General features: G+C 44.8%; 1 protein-coding gene across 2 annotated transcripts in view; it reads right to left on the bottom strand.

Annotated features, from left to right (window-relative positions):
• rhbdl1 (rhomboid, veinlet-like 1) overlaps positions 1-24,977 on the bottom strand; it is a 65,195-nt gene extending 40,218 nt beyond the window's left edge. The window contains exons 1-2 of one of the 2 annotated variants that reach the window (XM_083787260.1): positions 24,842-24,977; positions 20,342-20,421 (exon numbers count right to left, since the gene is read on the bottom strand). In XM_083787260.1, coding sequence (XP_083643386.1) covers positions 20,342-20,421; positions 24,842-24,911 — 150 coding nt within the window. In that variant the 5' untranslated portion in view covers positions 24,912-24,977. Of the gene's footprint in view, positions 1-14,485; positions 14,947-20,341; positions 20,422-24,841 lie in introns of those variants that run through there. The other variant, XM_083787261.1, reaches the window with a different exon arrangement.
• Positions 24,978-25,289: the final 312 nt, after the last annotated feature.

The raw sequence follows: 25,289 nt of genomic DNA, 5'->3' as shown, positions 1-25,289 counted from the left end.
CAGTTAGGAAGACTCCATCTTCATGTATCCCATTTGTCGTAAACGATGTTCTCAACTGTAACAGAGCCTAGCTCCCTTCAATCCTAAAACGTCCTTTGGCCACGTTTCTGCTTTCTGTTTTCCTACATATTTTACATGTAGCCTGCTGTATTTCCCCCCTCAAGAGAAAACTACATTCACTGAGGATATGCTCTTCAAGGACATGCTGACATACTGCCGTCTCTGAGACTCAAACATGACATTACAGGGAGGTCTTGGTAAACACTGGGTGATCATGATATACTGTACCTCCTAATGTTTTTTTTATCTGATGGGTATTGTGTTTCTCGCTGCAAACCAAATTTCCAATAAGGCACTGGTTCTCAGGGGACCCCACCAAAATGAGGAACTGTTTAACCCATTCTGACCTGAGATCAGATTCATACGAGGTTTTCCACTGGACACACACTGGTCTGATTAACCCATTCTGACCCGAGATCAGATTCTAAAAATGTCAGTCGTTCTTCGATTTTTCAAAAATAGCAGACCTACAAGCTCGTATCGCGCCACTCGGTGGCGCGATATGAGCTTGTAGATCTGCTATTTTTAAATAGCTAAAGCATAACGTAATGCTAACACCAAAATGGGTTCCCGTATAGAATGTGTTAAACACTTACATAATTGTAATTTTAGCTATTTAAAAGTAGCCCATCTACAAGCTCACAATGTGCCATGAAACTTGTGATGCGATGAGTTGTGGGCTTGTAGATCTACTATTTTTGACAAATTTAGACAAGGTTCCTAGCTAAAACTGTTTTCAGATGGGGTCCACGCTCAAATGCACATCAATTTGTAATAAGAAAGGACCCCCATAAAGAAAACCCACCATAAAGTCTCGAGTCTGAGCCTGAATTCTAGTTCCAGGACAGAGTTTGTGCTCTGCTCTGACAGGGTGAGACATGGGCATTTTTATTTAACACTAAATTATGCCATGCTGTGCCAGTCCTTATAGCAGGTGCTTTAAAGCTTAGAGTTCCGTTGCTCAACTAAGGAATAAGGACAATCAATCACGAAATTCCTTGGCACAAGAGCAGGTCTCTCTGTGTGTGTGTGTGTGTGTGTGTGTGTGTGTGTGTGTGTGTGTGTGTGTGTGTGTGTGTGTGTGTGTGTGTGGTACACAGTATGTCATTCCCTTTTATAGCATTTACATGCACTCTCTCCCCTGTGCTAATTTCAGCAGCATTTACTGCTGTTACAAGCTGCCCTTTAATTCCATGTGATCAGTTGTTATCTATGTATTAACCTGAGGGAGTATACTGGCAGTAGGGGACTAATGGTTTAGCTTTGATGATGCCTTGATCCACATGAATATGATGTTGGGGCTCATGAAAGGCTTTTACATATCCTGACTGTCACTAATGTATTAAATGAAGGCTTATTATGTTGAAAGCAATGTTAACCAAACACAACTGTCGGGTATAGAGACTAGATTAAACCATTATTCTGAAAACTGTGTACTTGTCTAGAGTATTCAGTTGTAATAGCAGGGGAAACAGTTGGCAACATTCAGTTCCAGGTATTTCTTTGTTAAAAAGTTAACGTTGTTTTTTGAAGGTCAAGTAAATAGACTAGTAAATCCACTAGTTGACCTTGTTGGTGGAGGAGGGGGGGTTTCCCCCTGATTTTGTAGGCCTCAAGATTAGGTAGATTATAGTTAGTCACCAATGTACACAGTTTTTAAATGTGTACAAATATTTATTTCCAAAAAAACAACATAATAGGTAGTTAAACAACTAGTCGACTAGTTAACTGGTAGGCTACTAGTCAACTAGTAAAAATTACTAGAAGTGAATGCCCTACGTGAAGCAGAACATTTATCAGAAACAGAGCAAAAACACATTATCTCCGGACCTATCGATTAAAACACCACAGGCATTTTGCTGGTCGTTCGGCCGTAATCAAAGTCCGAGGTTAGTGGCGGGGCCTATTTTACAACTAATGCCACAAATCACGAACGGAATGTCCAATCCATCCCAAATTTGAAACACATGTCGTGGGTGATGGCATCAACACGAAGCCAAAAGCAATTACATTTTCATTCATAGGGGGTGCCGCAAATGTGAAAAATGAAACAGTTTGTTGCAAAAACATGATTTTTGGGGGATAAATCCCACTTACAGGGGTGACGTGACATTGTAATTGGCTAGCAAAATTTGTGAGAGGGGCCTATATTAGCGATCGAGGCAACCACACCTTCTAGTTATGAATGTTGTATTAGCATTAAAATCGTAGTGTTTGGTCAATTATTTGGGGGGCAACTTACAATACCCTCACGGCTCACTAGTGGGCCCTGGCCCACAGGTTGGGAATCGCTGCTATGGACCAATGTGGTGCAGCCACACCACAGCCTCACGCCATTACACAGTGGCAGATCAGCAATCTGCTCCATGCTCTGCTCTCACACTCACACACACACACACACACTGTAATCGCCACTAAACGGGGGGCTGCACATGCCCACACACAGGGTGGGGGGGGGGCTTGGTGAGTCAGGGCGAGGCAGCCCCCCACACTGCAAACATCTTCCTGAAATGCATCTAGTGTATTTGAAAATGAAGCCAAGGAACGACGGAAAAGCGGGCTCCGGTCTATTTTTAGCTAATCCCCTTAACGGTGTGCTCCATGGAGTTTTTACTTCTTCCCTGGAGGCTTGCAGAGGGAAGGGTGTGGATATGGTTGCCGTTTGCTTGGGCTTTGTAGGGCACTGGGATAACACAGGGGTAACATTTTAAGAGAAGAGAAGTGGAAAAAGAATATTACACACGCACACACTAAATACAAGGAGACTATAAAGCGAGCAAAGGAAAAATAGAGAGGGTGAACATAAAAGACGCAGATAACCAGGAAATTGGGAGGAAGTGTGAGCTGGGGAGCTGAAAGGGATCAACAGGGAGTTCATGCAAAGCTTGACATGAAAGACAATTGACAATTTAGGCCTTTAGCAGACGCTCTTATCCAGAACGACTTATGAAGTGCATCATCAGAGTAAACGACATGAACCCAAGTCAACAAGTGAAAGGGTAAATGGTCACGTCAATAGTGTGCATTGAAATCAATTAACCTCTTAAACCTTATACTGTACTTCGCTGACTGAGGTCTATATACTTCATCCCATCTAGACCAAATCTCTTTGGCGAAACTAGCTATTAAATCTAAAGATAGCAACTGTCTGAACAACATGTTATCTAAATAACATGCTTAGCATGTGCGGTCAAACAAACAGTATATGTCTGCCTCAATAACATGCATAGTAACCAAGTAACCAACATAGGCTCACTAGTGGGCCCTGGCCCACAGGTTGGGAATCGCTGCTATGGACCAATGTGGTGCAGCCACATCACAGCCTAGGCATAGTATAGCCAGCATCTACAGAAAACAAAAGTGATACAAAGAATAAGGAGTGCAGGCTGAAGTGGAGTCTGAAGAGGTCAGACTGCGCCGGAAAAGAGGGAGTGAGTCTACAGTCCTGGCTGAGAGGCGGAGGTCATTCCACAGATTGAGCGCCAGGAGGGAGAAGAGTCTAGGACGATTGGAGTGTTGGCCAGGGTGTCATTAAGAAGGGAGCGACAGACATCCTGTGTGCAGGAACCCAGGGGTGCACTGGGGCCATCATTATGCTGGAGGTAGGGGGGGGGGGTACCCTTGATTAACCTGTAGGTCATCAGCAGTGCTTTTAATTGGATGCATGCAGCAACTGGAAGCCAAGAAAGGGAGTGACAAAGATAGAGACAGGCAGAGCAGGGAGAGAGGACTTATCTAGCTAGAAAGGGCAGAAGGGCAGATTAATATTTCTCTGAGAAACACACACTCGGGCACAGAGGGAATATAAATGCACAGGGCACTTTGCCTGCCATTCTGTATGTCATCTAACCATGCCCTGCGCTCTTTTTGCTTCCTTCCCTGCAGTGTCTTTCAGTCTGTCTATCATCAGAGGTCTGTGACACACTCCAGCGCTCTGCATCCACTTTGCCGCCACGGAGGAGACGGATTCCGATTCAGACAGATTTTAATGCGCCGCTGGCACTGTCGGGGGGGAGGCAGGGGGGGGGAGGGGGTGGATGCAGGGGGGGGGGCTGACAGGAGGGAGAACACGGAGGTACATCGGGGACGTGCGATTACTGTCATCGCCCATATGTCAGCACATCACTAGGCTATAACAGTATACATGGCAGCCAGCGGTTGCACTTATTCACAGACATTAACACAGAAGCTCAGACACGCTGCCACATACAGTACAAACCACATGTATGCATAGTAAATCCTCATCCTGTCTTTTCCAGTGTTTTTGGGCCACACACATCTACAGTACATCTACAGTACACAATCCCCAATAGTGTTGCATGGTGAAAGACTTCTCAGCTACCTTGTCGTTTTGGTCTCCTGCTGATGGGAACATTACCCACGGGACACTGTCTGTCCACAACTGGGGGGAAGGGGGAGCGTGGCAGAATGGCAGAGGGATGGCAGTGGCTGCTGGATTATCAACAAGTGGGATGGGGGACCGCATGTAATTCAGACAGGGCATTAGTCCGACACGCGGACTAGTGTCTGCTCCCGTGCTTGCGGTTATGGTTAGGTTAGGAGATGAGGTGGGTTGTCATTTGTCGGACCAATGACTAGTCTGAACAACGTACTGCACCCGTGGGATGAGGTAGGGCTGGGGAATTAACTTAAAACATATTAGAAACCAATAAGATTTTTTCCAACAAATCAACACAAAAGAGTTCCAATATTTATTTCGTTCTTTATAATTTTCACAATTGAAATGAAATAAATTGCTCATTAATCCTATTCGAGGCAAAATATTTAAATGTTGATTTGAAGCCATAACGCCCATCACTAGGATGATTTGAACACAGAGATGAACACTGGCCCACCTTTGCTGCATGGTCAATGATCAATGAGACTAAATAAAAACAGGATGGGGTAGGAATTGAGAGAATGAGAAAAGCGTGAAAACCACTGAAAGATAGACGGGGAGACAGACAGAGAGGGATGATAAACATAGAGAAACAGACGGGGGTAGGGGTGCTTACTGAGCCCATCCAAGGCTGGCGAGGGACGATGAGGTGACAAGTTGCATGCGTTGCCATGGTTACCGGCTGCATGCTTGTCGCTGCTTTTCTTGTGTTTTTTCCACTCTCTCTATTTTCTAGGCAGGAGAGAGGAAGGAGACAAAAGGGAATTTAAAGGACCTGTGTGTGTGTGTGTGTGTGTGTGTGTGTGTGTGTGTGTGTGTGTGTGTGTGCGTGCGTGCGTGCGTGCGCGAGCGTGTATGTGTCAGACCATCAGACGGGCGGTTGGGAGAGTCTGCTAGAATACAGACATGGGAATAGAAGAGATACGTACGAGAATGGCGAACAAGGTGGCAACAAGCAGCTGAAACGAAGCATTCAGTATGTTACAGTAGTAGGACTGATGACATGAGACGGAGCTAATGTGTGGAGGAGTGAAGGGGTGGCAGATCACAGTCTAACATTAGGGACGAATGGAGGGGGAGTGACTGGAGCAGTGTGCTGGAGTATAGGAGGAGAATACGGTAGAGGGGTGGACTGCTGACTACAGGGGGAATGATGGCAGTATTAACCCTCACGACCTCTATTACTGCCGGCGGAGACTAGAGTGCACAGCCACTCCACTCCACTGTACCCAGACCAGACCAGACCAGAGTGCACAGCCACTCCACTCCACTGTACCCAGACCAGACCAGACTAGAGTGCACAGCCACTCCACAACACTGTACCCAGACCAGACCAGACTAGAGTGCACAGCCACTCCACTCCACTGTACCCAGACCAGACCACACCAGACCAGAGTGCACAGCCACTCCACTCCACTGTACCCAGACCAGACCAGACTAGAGTGCACAGCCACTCCACTCCACTGTACCCAGACCAGAGTGCACAGCCACTCCACTCCACTGTACCCAGACCAGACCAGACTAGAGTGCACAGCCACTCCACTCCACTGTACCCAGACCAGACCACACCAGACCAGAGTGCACAGCCACTCCACTCCACTGTACCCAGACCAGACCAGACTAGAGTGCACAGCCACTCCACTCCACTGTACCCAGACCAGAGTGCACAGCCACTCCACTCCACTGTACCCAGACCAGACCAGACTAGAGTGCACAGCCACTCCACTTCACTGTACCCAGACCAGACCAGACCAGAAAGTGCACAGTCACTCCATTCCACTGTACCCAGACCAGACCAGACCAGAGAGTGCACAGCCACTCCACTCCACCCAGACCAGACCAGACCAGACCAGAGAGTGCACAGCCACTCCACTCCACCCAGACCAGACCAGACCAGACCAGACCAGACCAGACCAGAGAGTGCACAGCCACTCCACTCCACTGTACCCAGACCAGACCAGGGCTGGGCAATTAACTGAAAACATATCCAAACTGATTTTTTCTAACCAGTAACCGACTTACTGATTCCACATGGGAGGGGCTGGCTGACGAGACACGCGACTCTGACCTGGGTACATAAAGTACCTCACCGTCACAGATTTAAGTACAGCTTGATTTATATTTGCAGGCTGTAAAGCCTGATTTATATTAGTTGTATGACAGTGTCGTGGACCAAACCTAGTAGATCTATAAGTGAGCGTATAGATTGTATATTTTCGGTCTTTGGAGACATCGTATGACGGAGCATGAATTAGATTCAAACGGGTGTGCACGTTGGCGGTTGCACACTGTCCATGTTGCCATTGTTGCACGGCAAACAATGAGGCCTCACTATATACAGTACAGGGCACATACAAAGAACGCGTCTCAGTGATACAGTACCATGATATTAGTTAGATGTTGATGTGATGCAACATAATGGTATAGGACAAACACCAGTCAAAAGATCAAAGGCTATAGTGTCTCTGTCTGAGAGGCCGAATAGTGTAGTTATAGGTCTTCTGTGTGTGTTGAGTTGAAGCACCATACAGTAGCTGTGTCATATACGTATAACAGTCAACAATGTAGATGTAGTGTCTGAGTAGTAGTTATAGGTTGTGTGTGTCGAGTAGAAGCAACGTAGCCAACAATTGTGTGAGCATCAGACGAACCTGGTGCAGCTGTGCATACACAGCAAAATCTGGAGTTTTTAACTGTAATTTAACCAATGTCAACCTGTAATCCCTATTTCAGCCACTATGGGTGAATATTGCCACTATGGGTGAATATTGCCACTATGGGTGAATATTTACAAACATTTTCTAAAATAATAAAACTAGCTACAAGCTCACAATGCATCACATCAACGCATTGATAGGCAATTTTGGCACAACATCATCATATGATCATACGAGTTGTAACTGCATGTACTCTTTTTTCACTCTACTTCTACTACACCAAGTCTCTTTGCCAAAAATAGCCTCATAGCTCATTTTGAGCTATGAGGCTACAGGCTACTAGATCTGCAATTTTTGGTGAACGTTCCCCCCCGAGAACAGGGATTGCTGTGGTTCAAGTGATTGACTGCTCAGCTGTGCAGTCGGTGCAACGGCCGTGACTGGGCTTGGTATTATGTGCCATGAACTGGAGATTGCCCTGTGAATGATGCCTCCCACCCTAAGGTCCCACTGCTGTTCACACACAACTGGGTCACTCTCTTCATAATTATTACAATGCATTCTCTGCTCTACTGTTACAAACATCCCCACACTCGCAGACTGTTTCCATCACTGCCAGACGGCAGACATCATTTACTGTCTTTGCGGTACTGTTGGAGATTATTGAAGTAAAAAAAATGGGTGAAATTAGTTTTTGTGCATGGTTCCCTTTGTGTTAATTTTCCAAGAAACAAAGAAAGGGAAGGGGGGGGGGGGGAGTTCCGTCTTAATGCAAGTAGGACACCTTATGACATTTCCTCCTAACAATTATGCGGTCCGTAGTGTATAAACAAACAGGTCATCAACATAAAGGTCAATGCGGATCAGTATCACTCAGTGATGAAAGAGGAAGGCGCAGAGGAGTCTCATCCTGTGCTTGACAACGTGGGTCTTTATAGGTCAGATAAGAGAATGACATAGGGGGTGAGATATGCACCGACTAATGACCTCACTGATGGTGCTGTGACTGTAGAAAGGCAATGACACATATATGTGAGTGCATGTGTGTATGCGCATGTGCATGCTGTCATCATGAGTGTGCATGTGTGCTTGCATGGGCCAGAAATAGCCTGAGCTCAGCATTGCTACTTCTTGCAGACAAAGACTAATACTAGCAGTAGCCAGCCACTGTGCTCTCTCTCTCTCTCTCTCTCTCTCTCTCTCTATCATGCTCTCTCTATCATGCTCTCTCTCCCTGCAGCATTTTCATATGTTCCCACCTGAGAGTATAAAAACAACATTTTCTTCCCCCGTTATATATATGCTTGCAAGGCCAGTGTTAAATGAACCCCCCCGTTCATGTGAGAAAGAGGTTTTTTGAGTGGTGCAACCACTCCTATAGACAGCTATGTGTGACTGGCTGTGTGCCTGGGTCTGTCCCTGTGTCCCTGGGTCTGTCCCTGTGTCCCTGGCTGTGTCCGAGCAAGAAAATAGCGTTATAGCGTTTGTTTGTGCGTGTCACACAGCCTAACACAGACACAGACACACACACAGGCTTGTGTACAGTACAGTACAGTACAGTACAGCACAGCACAGCACAGCACAGCACAGCACAGCACAGCACAGCACAGCACAGCACAGCACAGCACAGCACAGCACAGCACCACTCACTTCAGACGGGTCTGATTTTTGTAATGGGGAGACTGTATTGACCACAATACTCAAAATGCATCAATGTGTGTGTAAAACATTTTAGGCACAACAAGAGGTAATAAGAAGAATACAAAAGCGACAGCTACAAAACAGCATTGCTTCGTTGGGATTAAAAGAAGTCAAGCTGCTGTTCACTGCTGGCTTCCAAACAGCCACAGCTGCCTTAACACTTGAACCCTACACTGCATACTTTGCTGACTAGAGTTCCCCAGCGGTCTCTACTAGACCCAGTCCTTTTGTTCCATCTACAGTACACCAATTATCTTTGCAGAAAAGAGTCAATCTACAAACTAAAGAAATACATTGTGAGCTATAGTTTATCAGCTATTTTCGCCAAATGTCCCGCAGAACAGGGATTCTCTGTCCAGTCCCGAAAAATGACTAATGCTTCTCCTCCTTCAACATTTGCCCTTGAGCAAAGCACTTAACCCTATATGGTTGACCAGAGTCCCTCATGGCTCTATCTATTATAACATTAGAGAACTTGTACCCAACACATGGCAAGAAACCCAAAGCCACAACAGCTACGTCGCTATTGCAACACCCACAACACCATCTTACACACTACACCCACACACACTCACACGGCAGTGACGTCACACACTTACCTTCGCAGTGTTGCAACGCTATCTCCTCCTATCGCGCCGAACGGCAAAACTCGACACCACCCGCCAAACAATGGCACTGGCACTGCCACCAAAAATGCCTCCCGTCCACACTCACGCCGCCAATGCATTTGTTTACTACAAACATTATCGCCCGAAGCACCCACACCCCCGGAACACTGTTGCCCTTTCACCACGCTAAATTCGCCAGGTCTATGCAAGTGAGCACAAATTACATGTGAGAAAATTCATTCACAAGCCCACAAATGCCATTCAAATGCCATTCAACACACACTACGACTCGCTTACAATTCGCGAACCTGGCAACTACTACTCCGTCTTTTAATTGGCTACTAGCTCTGCCTCTCAGCCTGTGCTGCTCTGATCTCCGAGTCTCCCTGACAGTCCACTGTCCGGACTCCGCAGGAGAAAATAACGAGGAAGGAGAGGAATTTTCGCCTCACGATTTTGCTTATTCCTTCTAAATCTCTGTATATTAAATATCGCTCTCTCAGCGAATCTCTTAGTTACATCAACATTGTTCTTTGACAGATTTTGGTTTGTTCCAAACTATTACAATTACACCGTTCGAATTCGCCATTTCACCTGCCAGCCATACTGCCGAGTACATTTCATTGCGCACACGCACACGCACGCCTGGAAGCCACGATCTCTCTCTCTCTCACCACGGCACGCACGCACACACACACACACAGGAATAGCCGTGCAGCCTATACACGGCGGCAGCGAGACAGGATGTTATAATCTTGAGTTTCATTAAATAACTGTCTTTCTCCGCACGCGCACGTGCGCACACAACATTATTCAAGTGAAATGCGTAACGCCAATATTGGGCTAATATAGGCTACCAATATGTGGGTAGCCTACAGGGATTTACCCACGGAATGAATATATATATAATATATATATAATCATCTATACCAGGGAACCTTAGAGTATATACTCTAAGGTAGCAACACAATGCTGCGTCGTAGCAACACACGTCAATGCTGCGTGCGCTGCGTGCGGTATCGCACGTGTGTGCGTGTAGTCGCACGTGTGTGTCGTTCTCCTCTCATAGTGGTATGTGGACTGTGGTAGTCGTCGCTAAACCACGCGACAATCATTATTATGCATCTTGAACAACACAGGGATTATTTATGGACCTGCAGCAGTAGGTGAGTAATTACTTTTATCTATGTTGGACGTTTGTGTTGCTGCATCATGAGCTTGGAGATCTGCTGTGTTGCTGCATCATGAGCTTGGAGATCTGCTATTTTCAACTGTAAAGTACATTTTTATGTCAATTCTCTGTGTGTGTGTGTGTGTGTGTGTGTGTGTGTGTGTGTGTGTGTGTGAGAAACAGAATATGTTACATGATTATGCATTGTGAGCTGGTAGATCTGCTATTTTCAACTGTACTGTACTTCAAGTGCAATTTGTTGCCAATACTGTGTGTGTGTGTGTGTGTGTGTGTGTGTGTGTGTGTGTGTGTGTGTGTGTGTGTGTGTGTGTGTGTGTGTGTGTGTGTGTGTGTGAGAGGCCAGAGAACTATAAGACAAACGCACATGGAATGGGAAATAGAGGGGGGGAAATGGAAATGGTAGGGTTTTTATTTTTGGTATTTGACTTTGCTACTGATGATTGTACGCAACAACAAGTATTGCATTGTGTGTTTGAGCTGACAGGACCTTTTTGATGTCAATCAATCAAGTCATCTCAAGCGGCAGATGCAAAAATCGTTTTTTATATTAAAATTATATATATTTTTAGGGCCATGTCATGTGGTCTAACTGCAAAGCCTTTGTGATCTATACTGGTAGATCCTGATCTACCTTTTGGGCACCGCTTAACGTCAGATCAGCGGTTTTGTCGGCAAGTGCCAAAAATGCTCCCCGACAGCATAATCGGAGCAAATACCGGGCAGTGTGTATGAGCCATAACGTGTTGACTACACTACACTAATAAGGACACATAATAATAACTAATAACCCATCCGTTACTACATGTGGAGTCAACTCCCGCAATTTCCTTCTTCCCATAGTGCGCGGCAAAGTAACTCTGGGATGAGCGGCCGCAAAGCGGCCGCGAAATTCTAGTATTCCATACAAGAGACTTTCTGTTTTCAATCTACATTAAATATCTTTGCAGAAAATAGCCAATCTACAAGCTCACAACGCATTGTGAGCTTGTAGAATGTGGATGCTGGGGTTTAAGTGGTTAACTTTCATTTGATTCAGTGGAGCTCTACTTGCACACTAGTAAAAGACAAAGCCAGTGGATGCACTGGGGCCTAGGCAGTCGTGACAGTACAATACTATGAAAAATCTGTTAGCTCTTTAAATGAATCAGACATGACCGCTGTCATTCTGGTTATATTAGGGAACCTAAACAGAGGGATCTAACCAGGGTTATTATAATTAACTAAAACTAACAAAATAACTAAAACTAGAATAACTAAACATTTTAGTGTGAAACTAAGTGAAACTAACTTAAAAACAGGGAAAATGTCCTGAGTTTTCATCTTCATCTCCAATATTCTAGTCAAAATATAGTCTAAGAACTAAAAAACACTGCAAGGATGCAACTGGGACGTATCCTCAGTGATGTATCCCAAGGTCATCCGGGTTTCGGGTCTTCCAACATCATACCCATCACTCGGGTGACCCAGCCAGGGTGATCAAGTCCCGACTTACGTCCCAGTATAGCTACCCTCGATCAGTCCCATTAGAGAAAAACCAGGGACACACAATCCGCTGCTCCAGAACTACTCTGCCGGTACTGTGCGAGCCATCTGATGGGTACCGGGCGGGCCATCCGGCGTGTGGAGGGACTAGGCACTGTGGGTTGACTCCTGGCCAGGTCACCTCCTACGTCTCACCAGGTCCTCTCCTGCTCTCACCAGGTGCACCCAGGACCGGTGCGTCGCACCAGATTCCCGGCACCAGACACTTCATTCGGGAGTGGTGGATTCTGCAGGCTCCACTTGCGGCTTGAATGGCCCTCCTAAAGGCCTCACGTGGGTTTTTTGGGCGTTCTCCTCACGGGGGACACAGGCTGGGCCGCTAACCCAAACTGCTTACCCGGGTGCCGTCTACATTCCGGCTGCCAACCATCTCTCGGGTGGTCACCAGACTATTCCTGGTTGTCACAGTCTATTCCTATGAGTCACTATAAATAGAAGAAAAAATATATATATAAATGATGTACACACTCACATCGAGCTTGTACATCTTCTATTTTCACTATCTTTCAGAACTTTTTGAATCTGGCCATTACAATCTCCCCGTCTCTCCACCTCTTTAATAAACAGGAAATAAATGTTCAGGGAGGTTGCAATTGCAATTGTTCAGCCAATTAGGAGAAAGTAGTATCAGCTTAAAATGTATACTGTTCCAGTTATTTAAAACATATAGATAGATAGATCTTTGTCATTGCTTATATTGTCAGTGCAAACTGTGATCTTTTGAAACATTATTGGCACACGCTGTGCAACCTTAATCAATAAGACAAGCAGCCATTTACAGCGAGGATATATTGTCTATATCTGCAGCCTGGAGTCTTGCTATGTAGGGAAGAAGATATTGATGTGAACACATCAGCCCCTTTTATAACACATAAAACATTTGTTTTCGGCAAAGCAACATCTCGCCGAATCATTGCTGATGCAAAGAAACTAAATCTAGCTATCACCTGAGCACCTTCAATGAAGTGCTTATAAATGATTCACCAAGCCTGACTGCTGGCCAGGACGGCTTGAAAAACCAGCACCGTGACCATAGTGCACCATCTCGCCCCATTGATATTCACTCTATAGCCTACATCAGGCTTCCTGCACTTCATACATACACACAAACAAAAAATAATGCATGCGTGCACAGATTCAGGCTCATCCACACACACATACACATGTCTGCCCTCGGCTCTTAAGTCTGTTGATCAATGTTTTGCTGATAGGCCACTCGTGACCTCCACCAGGCCCTACAGCAGGTAATCAATTCCTCCCTCTTGGTCGGAATGATTGCACAATCTATCTGCCAATCTGCCTAAACCCCTATGGACCAGTGTATCATCAAGACCACAGATAGATTACCCGTAGATGGCCAAGAAATGAACATGGGATATGAAATAGGGCTGACTGGATTTGCTCCAAGACAGGTATATAGTATACACATTTGGGCAAGCAATCCTGTCCGCAGGGAACAATATCTGAAGAGGTTCCTTCTCACTTTGCATAAACAGGCAGCTGCTGCCTTCTAACATAGCTTTTGGTCTGCTGCTTTTGGAGATTGGCAGCCTAAAAAGGTAAATTTAGAATTCTGATTCTCTACGGTTTTACCACAAAATTATCTACATGGCCAGAAGTCTCTTTGATACCAGAAGTGAAAAAGACACCTTTTTCATTGATCATCTAAGCAATAAATGGCATTCAATGCCACACATGAAAATGAGGACACGAAGAAGTTCAAAGCCTCTTAACAGCCTCCTTTCTTGAGCTGTGGAGGGTTTGCCAAAATCTGCCTTGAAACCAGGAAATACTGCAACCGTCTGTGCTTCAAAGATGGCAAGCAGAGTGAAAACAACTCTAATGCCAAAACATGGAACCGTCTCACACCATGTCTCCATTGGATGCAAATATGTGTATATCCAATATATCTCTCTGACTCTGTCTGTCTCTCTCCCCCTCTCTCAGACAGACAGACACAACACTCTCTCTCTCACACGCACACACACACACACACACACACACACACACACACACACACACACACACACACACACACACACACACACACACACACACACACACACACACACACACACACACACACACACACACACACACACACACACACACACATGACAGGACACAGTCCAAAGCCTGACGTCCACAGGGGCCAGCATGGTCCATCGTGTTGTCTTATGATCTCAATCAGCCAACACAAACATATCCCCCCCCCCCCTTCCCGCTCTAACCACCACTAGCATCCCTTAGTCAATGCAGCCCCCAGACTCAATCCCATCACAGACGAGAAGAGGGAGGCAAGGGACCGTAACCATAGAAACCTTACCTGCTCTTGTATGAGCTGAAACAAGGAGCTTCTATCCATATACTGGCCAGGGAGCCGCCGAGGACAAGGGCATAGGGAGGAGCGAAAGAGGGGTGACGGTGTCGGCGAGGATGGATCAGGGGTTGGGGGAGGACTCGGGTGAGGCTTGAATGGGTGCCGAGATCGTAGCGTCAGGCTCCTCCGTATCGGCTACGTTCCTCCCCTTCTGCCTTGATGGATGGAGAGAGCCCAGTGAGCCCGACTCCAAGTGGGGCCCCCCCCGTATCTCCTTTGCTAGCTGTATGTCGTGGGAGTGATCGGCCCTGGGGAGTCTAACGCTGTGCGTATATGTGAGCGTGTGGGAGTGTGTGCTGTGTGGGAGTGTGTGCTGCGCTCTGTGCCAGTGTAGCAGCGTGGCGCGGAGGTAAGCCCAGGCTTCAGCAGACGATAGGCGGGCAGGCAGGCAAAGCAAGCAGCTCTCATTCACTCACTCACTCTCCTCCTCCTCGCTCTCCTCTGCCCTACAGCACTGACTGCTACCTCTCTCTCTCGCTCTCTCACACACACACACACACACACACACACACACACACACATGCACACACACACACACACAGCCTGCATACCAATGAGGCAGGGGAGGGAGGTGTCTGTTTTCCGCCAATGGGAGCCGGGGAAGGAGTGGCCGCTGGCTGCCGTTCCTCTTCCCACTGCAAAGCAAGGCTGCTCAGGGAGGGAACAGGGGATGGGCTCCACTGCGGCTCTGTGCATTACTACTGGCACAGAATCTCTACTCTGTTACACACATGCACAGACACAAACACATTCACCAGCGACTGCATGAATTGTAAACATCATAAAGGAGTCTGTGTGTGCTTGCATTATTGTGTGTGTGTGTGTGTGTGTGTGTGTGTGTGTGTGTGTGTGTGTGTGTGTGTGTGTGCGTGTGTGCGTGTGTGCGTGTGTAAAATGATAGTCTATGTAAGTGAACAGGAATATTGACATTATTAATAGTACTACTGACACCACCAGCCAACCACACACTGTTCATAAGCGGTTCATATTACAATTCTAATTATATACACAAGTACATTAGCATACTAGCTGCCACACAATCAGTCCCCCCTCCCTCCCACACACACACACACACACACACACACACACACACACACACACACACACACACACACACACACACACACACACACACACACACACACACACACACACACACACACACACACACACACACACACACACACACACACACACACACACACACAAATGTACTATTTGGATGACTCGCCCATCTCCAGAGCGCTCAAATGATACCACTGCAATAACACGTTGGCACAGTTCCTCTGTGTACAATAGATCATTACAAGTAATGAACATAAGCCCCTTTCTGTTAATATCATGCATAAAGAAGAGAGGGGGGACACTGTCCAGGGTCAGAACATGCAACTTATGAATGGGAACGCATTAGTCTGGCACGTGGGCAGTGATATCGTATGTTCTCCATTTCAACGACATAGTCACAAATCCGCAGTGACCACCCCCCCTCCATCCCTCCTTCTCCTTCTCCTCTTGAGGAAAGCGTTAAAAGAAGAGGGTGGGGAAGGATTAATCTCGAGTCATAAACAGTGAAATGGCCTTAAATGGCCCTCTGCAGCTGGAAGCAGAGACAGAGCTGGCTCAGCTGTGACCTGGCGATGATGCTCAGACATGAGAGCTGGTGGGCTTGTTGAGGGCAGGGGTGCCCTCTCTGTCCACTTGGCTTTGTTTCCCTCGGGGGATCTGCACGTGCCGCCCGCCAACAGCACTCATCTCCCTCCGACCGTTTCCATTCAGCCTTGGGGCTGGATGACAACCACAGCCTGCTGTCTGCGTGGGGAAGCCTTTATTGTCCCACACGTTTCATCACTGAGCTCCCTGCGACGGCGTTGACAATAATGTCTACACGCTACTTGTTATGGTCGATGTGCCTGTTGCTTTAGGTTCTAAATGAGCCGGGGGCTGGCGGTGCAACGCAACGCTATCATGACCATGAACAGTTGCCTATCTGTCAGTCAAAGATAAGGTTGGGGAGAAGATGACAGTCTCCACGCGGCCTCCATTGCAAGTACCAATGAAATGGTGCAAGGCAATTTGTGAAACAAATGTCACCACCCAATCATCATCATCAAAGATATGGTGTGTGTGATTGTGTGTGTGTGTGTGTATGGTTAGGGAAGGGAGAAGGATGAGGGGACCCCAGAAAGAGAGCTCACACGTGCTGACGTGCACTATAAGCACTGGGCTGAGAAGGTGTCTTCTTAATGGTGAATCAGTCCACAAATGACATAGGTCACCTAACTAAACTAAAACATTTGACTTTCTCGTGCATTCTTTGTTTGCTCGAGCCATTCATTCATTCATTGCAGCCATCTTGAAAGACAAAACAAAGCACAGACAGGAAAATACCTGATAAGGGAGAGGTGAAAGAGCTGTTGACCTGGTAACCTCAGAAAACTCACTGCCAAAAGATGACCAGACTCGGACCTCACATATGAGCTTAAACTATCTAATAAAACAAAAACAAAAAAAGAGGAAGAAAAAGAAAAACTAAAAATGGCATTGTGGCCATATCTTGTCAGGAATGAAAATGAAACAGAAGGACAAAAGTTATGAAAGCTGTGCTGCTTAAGAATGGACGAATGCAAATAAAAGTCCATATGTATATTGTTCCACGTCTAAGGTCGCATTCACACCTCTGTTAGACTCGATGCGAATGGGCGGAGAAGTTGCATCATTCTTTTTTTTTTTTAAAGATATTCTTTTGCGGCTTACGCCTTTTATTGATTTTTGAAGGGACAGACAGTATGCTGACAGGAAACGGGAGAGAGATGGGGGATGACATGCAGTAAAGGCCGTGTCGGGTCCGGGAGTCGAACCCGCGGCACACTGCGACTGGATTACCAGTCCGGTGCCCAGACCGTTACGCTACGGCCTGGGCCAGTTGCATCATTCTTGCATATTTAATTTGCTGCGTTTGCCTTCACACTGGCTGTGTAAACCACACCAAGAAAAGACAGCAGGGAACGTTATCAATGTGTTCAATTCATAAACTATACAGTAAAATATATGGTGTTGAAAATATATACTTTGAGTAATAGTTAGTTTAGGACATAAAGTGATGGTTACGGACGTGTGTGTGTGTGTGTGTGTGTGTGTGTGTGTGTGTGTGTGTGTGTGTGTGTGTGTGTGTGTGTGTGTGTGTGTGTGTGTGTGTGTGTGTGTGTATTAATGTGTATTAATACTTTTGTCCATATTCTGAAAATTCTGCAATGCAGGCTTAGGCAAGTCAGATTGAACTTTAATACCTTATATTTAATATTGTGAGCTTGTAGATCTGTTCAAGCTGTTACTTTGGGCTTGTTTATCTGTAAAGACAATCTAGCCTGACCTAAGCAGAGACATTTAGACTGGTTCAGCCCACGGCTTTTTCCAGGCTTTCATCTTTCGCGCAGACGAAATGAAAGCCTGGGTATCGAGGTTAAAGACAATCAGACCGATTAATTAATCGGAATTAGACCATTGCCGATTACTCCAAAAACAACTAGAATTGGCCGATACCAATGTGTTTTCCGGTTAATCTCCCATCATTAATTCGAATGAGCCTTCACATCAGATGTGAAGCGCACTGTCCGACAATACGCAGCAGGATTCATTTTAACCACAGTATAACATGTGCATATTCAGGGTTTTCTGTCTGGGGAAGCTTTCAAAAAGGGTCAACAAGTTGACAATTACTTGAATTGAATTGAATAAATTAAAACATTAAAGTCAAAATGTTAAGTAAAAATACTACATTTAAGTTGTTGGAACTAATATATGCATCAGTAGGTCTAATAAATGGTAATAAGAATGCACAGGTTTTTTTTTTCTTTTTAATCTGTGACTGCAGTGCCTAGCTCATAGTTACTGTATGCAGTATCATGTCATATCGGTGTCGGTCAATCGATCATGCAATCAACCTGTAAACAGATATCAGGCAAAATGGCAATACTGGGCATCCCTAGTTCCCATACTAAAAGTGTGTACTAAAAGTACACACACGCCACCACCACCGCCTGATCATCATTATCTCCATCAGACCTCTGCTGATTAACATCATACAGATGACCAGCAGACTAAGAAATGCCTCTGGTGTTGGAGTGCTGACTTTGCTCTCCTCTGATTGAACGGTCTATGGTGGGGTGCAGATGGGGGGGGCAGAAGGCGAGATTAACTGGAACCACTAGGCAGCCTGCTCGTCTATAACAAGGCCTGAAAGCAGCAAGACAAAACGCCGGACAGTCCCTTCTGTAGAGACAGGAGCGAGAATAACGAGCCCTTCTTTCAGAGAGACAGGAACGCACATTAATTAGACCACCAGTCTACACTCTTGTTCTCCAGCTTAATGACCACCAGGTCCATAAGGTTCTTATTTATTTGTGTGTGTGTGTGTGTGTGTGTGTGTGTGTGTGTGTGTGTGTGTGTGTGTGTGTGTGTGTGTGTGTGTGTGTGTGTGTGTGTGTGTGTGTGTGTGTGTGTGTGTGTGTGTGTGTGTGTGTGTGCGTGTGCGTGTGTGTGTGTGTGTGTGTATGTGTGGGGATAGGAGTGTGTCAGTCCATGACATGAGTGTTTATGGCTAGCCTAATAATGTGTTTTACTGCAGGTCTTAACTTAGTGTATTGTTCCTTCAAGCAATTGTTTATTCATTCCACAATGTCTGTAGCCTACTATCTTTACCCAGCATGTTATTCATATTTCTCTATGTGTTTGTAAGGTGTAGGGATTTGCTTCAGAGCATAGCAACGTCCTTCAACATTACCGTTGTTTGGCATGCACGCATATGCAAGACGTTCTTGAGTGTATGACATGTGTTGGCATGTGTGCATTTGCATGTGGCGGCTCCTTGTTCATTATATTAGTCTAATGTTCTGGGCTATGACTCGGCCCTTCCTGCTTCCTGGGCTGACTATGAAGAGCAGAAGGGTACAGGGCAGGCTATGCAAGAGAAACCAACTAAATTAATATTACCTCATGCAACATTGATGCTTTTCAAAAAGACCAAGGTCTAGCAGGAAAGAGAGGGATAAGAGATGGTGAGGGTGAATGCTAACAAGAGAGGGAATATAATCACTGCCTCAAGGCCTGACCGCCTGTTGCTGAATTCAACAAATTATAGTACTAAAGGTTATTCTTGCTGTGTAATAGAATCACAAACACTCTGCAAGCCCATTTATTGTTATTGCCACCTAATGCTGTCTCTTTTTGTAGAATAGTAAGTACTAGTGGGCAGACAATTCCCTTTTGTATTTATTTATTTTAGTCAAGACACATGAAGTAAGCACTGGCAGGATCTGATCCTGCCAGCTAGTAGTGTATGTGTCTTGCGGAGGCAGAGGTCGTTATCATTACAGTCTCCCTCAGATGACTTGCGTTTTTACATTTTGAGGTGAAGTAAGGGATGTTTTGGGGATGGCGATGATGCCTCCGCCTAAGTGAATTATGGTAGATACTGGTGTTTGACCATCTAGCTTGTGAAAGTCAAGTCAACGGTGGTGAGAGGTGTATACAATGGAGGGGGATCACCCATATGATGAAAATCACTGCGGAATGAATCAGGTCACTGACTGACACAGTTTTGGTCCAAACTGCTCCATTTTTACGAGATCTCCAGGGGAGACAAGTGGAGGGAGGGAAGAAAAAGAAGAATGGGTATAAGGGGGACAAAGTAAAGAGGGGTAGAGAACTTAGAAGTGGAGGGGGAGGTCAAATGAACAAAGATCGGGAAATGAGTGTCTGGGGGTTAAGAACATAGACAGACGCACAGAACATTGATGTACTTACTAAGTTGAAGTCCTTGTGCTCTGCTGCCCCATCCTGCAATACTTCACCAAGACTCGTGTCTTGGTGGTCACTTAGGATCGCTGCAATATTGAGAGCACATAGAGAGGACAGTTTGTCGGTCAAACAAAACAGCATTTTTGTCATAGATTCATGTTTCTTTATTTATTTGTCTTCACACTGAGACGCAAATCACTGAATAGATTACAGTACATTTTATTTGAGGGGAGGGGAGACCTCTAGTGTCTAGACCTACAACTGCCAGTGTGAATGCAGAAGCCTCTGTTCTAGATGGACCCAAAGATCAAGGCAAGTACAGTACAGCAGATTTCAACAAGGCAATTCAAAGTGCCTTATACAAAACAATAAGATCATTAATATAGTGCAAAGTAATGATTAGAGTTAAGAGAACAGAAATTAAGAATAATCTAAAATAAAACTGATAAGATACTTGACTAAAGCTACGTCGTGCAGTGCACCGTAAAATTATCAAAACTTTAAATAAAAGGAAGGGTCTTCAGCTTTGATTTAAAATGACACAGTTTTATGGGAGTTTGTTCAGATGTGTGCATAAAAACTGAATCTCCAAGTTTAGCTTTGACTCCGAGGACAAAACGTAGACATCACGTAACCCAGACGATCTGAAAGGTCTGGATTAGACTGGATAGTTCATACTATTATGAGATTAGACATGTACTTTGGCCATAAACCATTCAGTGCTTTATAAATGGTAAATGGTGCATTTATATATCGCCTTTATCCAAGGCGCTTTATATAGAAACATTCACCCATTCACACACCGATGGCAGAGGAAACCATGCAAGGCCTGCACGTCGGGAGCAATTAGGGGTTCAGCGTCTTGTGCAAGGACACTTCGACACTAACTCTGGGGGAGTCCAGGATAGAACTAGGATTCACAACTAATTTAAATAGAATATGTGGATCAACATTTTTGGTGTTTTTACTGGTGCAAAACATTAATGATGTTTTCACAATATACAATATAATATACAATAAGGGAGGGGACAATTACGATGTCAAAGATCAAGGATTATCATAGTACTTGAATCCTGCTGCCCTCTATTGGAAAAACAGAGAAGCAAGGCAAGGCTGTGAGTAAACTCCCAACACATACAAGTTTAATTACTTAAACTAAAGCAGGGGTCTTCAACAGGGGGTCCGGGACCCCTAGGGGGTCCTCAGAGATACTGCAGGAGGAGCTGTCAAATCTTTGTGTGATAAGGGACATTAAAGTATTATTTACATTAACCATTTGAACACTCACATCACTATTCTGGGGTGACCATTATCCCGAAAATAGCCGATCTACAAACTCACAATGCATCGCTGATGGTGAGATTGCGGGTTTAAAGGACCACTTCACCACTTTTCAACCTATCTTCATATAACTGGTCCTCACTAATGTTCATGATAAAATACCACAATTTTTTTCTGTGTCTTATAGGAGGGCTGTTCTGAAATATAATGTTTCGATTTTTATTATCGAGAGAACGATGGCTTCCATTTTCCCAATGCAACGTTTCAGGATGCAGTTTCTATTAACATTCCCCATCGATGATGTCACTGGTGGACGGGTTTCTGAACTGCCCACAGCCCTCCCATGAGACACAGACAGAGTAGAAAGAAATTGTACTATTTTATCATGATCATTAGTGAGGACCCAATATATGAAGAATTATATGAAAAAGTGGTGAAGTGGTCCTTTAAGTTGTTAAATGTCTGAAAACACACATTTAACAGCTTAGGGGTCCTTGGTCTGAAGAACGTTGAAGACCCCTGACTTAAAGCATATAGTAAACAAAAGTATGCTTTCAGCTTTCCTGAGCATCAATATAAGATCCACAATTGCAGAAGCTATCCTATACGATTATTACTAGGAATGCATGAGGTATATGGGTCATCAAAATAATATGTAAGGGATAATATCTTCAGGGTGATTAACCCCTAAACTCCCTGTCAGTGAATTATCTCCCGACAATGACCACCTAGCCAGATATTATCCTGCTTATTACATGGCTACCTAACATAAATTAATAAATTGACCCAAAACACAACAAAAAAAGTGTCGCGCTGGCTGTGTCTGCCCAGCTGCAGGGCTGGAGCACTGTCGGAAAACAAGTTAGTGAGTTGATCAAATAGAATCCATTTTCGGGTACTGCTTTGTCTATATCAAGAAATAACACACCGCTGAATTCAGCGATTGACCAATCAGAATCAAGCATTCAACCAAGGCATGTAATAATGAGTTAATGACCGATAATTACTTAGCATTATTGTATAGAGCCAGATTCACCAAGGAAATTTACACCGAGGTGTAAATAAAGTGACTATAAGGAGGGTGTATTTTCCGTACGCTCGATCTCACGTGCCATTCACCAAAGGTGTCGTACTGATTTAATTTGTGCGTATCGCGGGTGTAGCTCATTTCGCCTCTTTCCCAAGCGTTCCACCCGGGGTCACCTGATGTAATAGAACATCCACGCCCCTTTTTAGCTCCATATAAGGTAACGTGATGAGGTTATGGACTCACGCGTTATGACACGTTACTATCATGGTTAATAATGGACAGATCTACAAGCTATACAGCGTATCAGCAGCAGCATGTCGCGACGCACCGCAGATAAGCTTATTTTGGCATGCTATATGGATGTTAATAATAATAAAGTTACCCTCACATGTATAATGACAAAGAAGTTAATTTATAGGCCTACAGTTCAATCTTACGACCAAATGCTACTAAAACTTGTCGAGGATATTATAAAACCCATTTATTTTGAACAATTGCTCACTCACCTAACTTTGCAGAGGTAAAAATATATCCCATATTGTTTATTTCAGAGCTTATGAGGGGAAATCTCTCTGTCTTTTTAATTAATATCATATCACTGTCGTATGTCGGAATGCCTGGGGAAATGGATGTTCTGGACACAAGACACAGGTAGGCCAATATTTCCTTGTCAGATGGCAAGTATAAGTATAGGCTACAGATGCATACATGTCGATCGGCAATAAATAGTCTATTAAATGAATCACGGGACATTTGGAGTTGCAGAGGAATGCATTTGTGGCGTTCATGATGTGATCAATATACAGCCTATACAGCCTATACAGTAGCCTATTAAATGAATACCACGACAAAATGGGGGCGCATCTGTTCCCAATGAGGTAGCCTGCTCATATCTCACCATATCACGCATTCAACAAGCTTTTAAAGATGTTTTGGCCAATCTGTCCAATCTACTCAGTTCAAAGGGCCACTTTCCTGATTTATTTTTATTAAACACTTTTTTGTTGTTTTTCTTCTTTGTAATTATTTGTTTGGTCCAAAATATTGTGTTGGTTGTCATGATTTGTCACAACTTGAGTTGGCTTTGTGCGACGCTTAAAAGGTCTTTAAATAAATACTTTTTGAAAGGTCTATGGGAAAAATGCATTTTTTGGGCCTGGTGTAGTCATGAAAGGGGGCGGGACTGCAACGCTCTATAGACCACCTACAATAGCCATGATCACAGCCATCAATTTCTACAGTGGCTTGATTGACAGCCTACAGTTCCCTTTCTACTATATTCATTTAAGAGACTGTCATAAGAGAGATAGTTTGACAGCTGCCTTAGTGGAAATAGTTACCTGACAAAATTACTGAGATGAGGGGAGGAGCAGTACAGTGGGGGTGGGGTAATCAGAGCAAGTGAGGGGCAAGACATCCACAAAGAGAGCCTTATTGCCATTGGTGCACGGAGGCAAACTGTTGGGGCTTCTCTTAGCAGCTGCCTCCAGACAGACACAGGATGTGTTTTATTGAGTGTGATAGTGACAGACACCTGCTAACACATACAAGTGTTGTTACAACTGTCAAAACAGACAGACCACAGTTGGCAGAGGTGCTAGTGTGCCCACTATATTCAAACTTCACTTTTCAAATCACTAAGAGAAAAGCAAAAATGTATGGTCCACTCAAATACATGGTCACCTACCTTGTATGTGCAGTTCAATGCCAAGATTAACATGTGCGTGCATGGTGTGCGCACGTGCGCATGCAGTGCATGCACGCACACACAAAAATTAAATACTGTTACATAAAATGTGTGGAAGGAAATTGTTGAGTAGAATGGGAAACAAAGCCTTCAGTCTCCTCTAATGTGTCTCCTCTCTAAGTTTAAGAGTAGGGCTTATAGTTGAGTTGGGATGGCTAAGGCTTGCCTCATGGGGCTAGCCCTTATATGGCTCACTCAGCTTGTCTCTCCTCCAATCAACGTGTTACTAACCAACTTCCTCCCAGTTTCTGTGCTTATTCTCATCTCGCAGCAGGCTTCGATGAATTATGATTGCGGATGCCCAAGCTGCGAATCTGTTCAGGGCTACTCAACTTAAGATGGCTCAGGAGCCACTCAGCAAAATTCCAAAAGTCGAAGGTCTAAAAATGTCAGTATTATTTTGAAACCTTTACAAATTCATGTTGTAAGTTGTAACAGACTTACTTACTTACGCCTGACACCCCTACTGGGGTATGGGCCGTCGACAAGGGTCCTCCAGAGTTCTTGGTCAATGGCATTCGTCTCTATCTGCGACCAGGTGCATCCCAGCCTCTTGGTGTCTGCCTGCAGATCCCGCCCCCAGCTGTTGTAACAGACGACTAGTCTAAAAACTTAAGGAAAGACACAGTAGAAAGACACATTTCCATCTATAAGGCCAGACCTCAATAATCAAAAACATTGTGATTAATAATGATGAAGTTACAAAATGAGGCTTCAAGAGAACATAATAATGAACAGATTATCACAGGTGAATAAATAAGTGAGTGATTAATACGCTGACATCAGGCCATATCACTTTTTCTTGGAACAAACAATACAATATCTACAATCTTGTTCAAAACAATGAAAATAATTATATTTGTATGACCATGACGGGCCGCAGATACATTAAGCAG

The sequence above is a fragment of the Protomyctophum parallelum genome (genome assembly GCF_964188405.1).
Source record: "Protomyctophum parallelum genome assembly, chromosome: 17".
NCBI classification, from domain to species: Eukaryota; Metazoa; Chordata; class Actinopteri; order Myctophiformes; family Myctophidae; genus Protomyctophum; species Protomyctophum parallelum.
The sequence above is the reverse complement of the archived record's forward strand: the minus strand, read 5'-3'. Positions and strand labels throughout refer to the sequence as shown.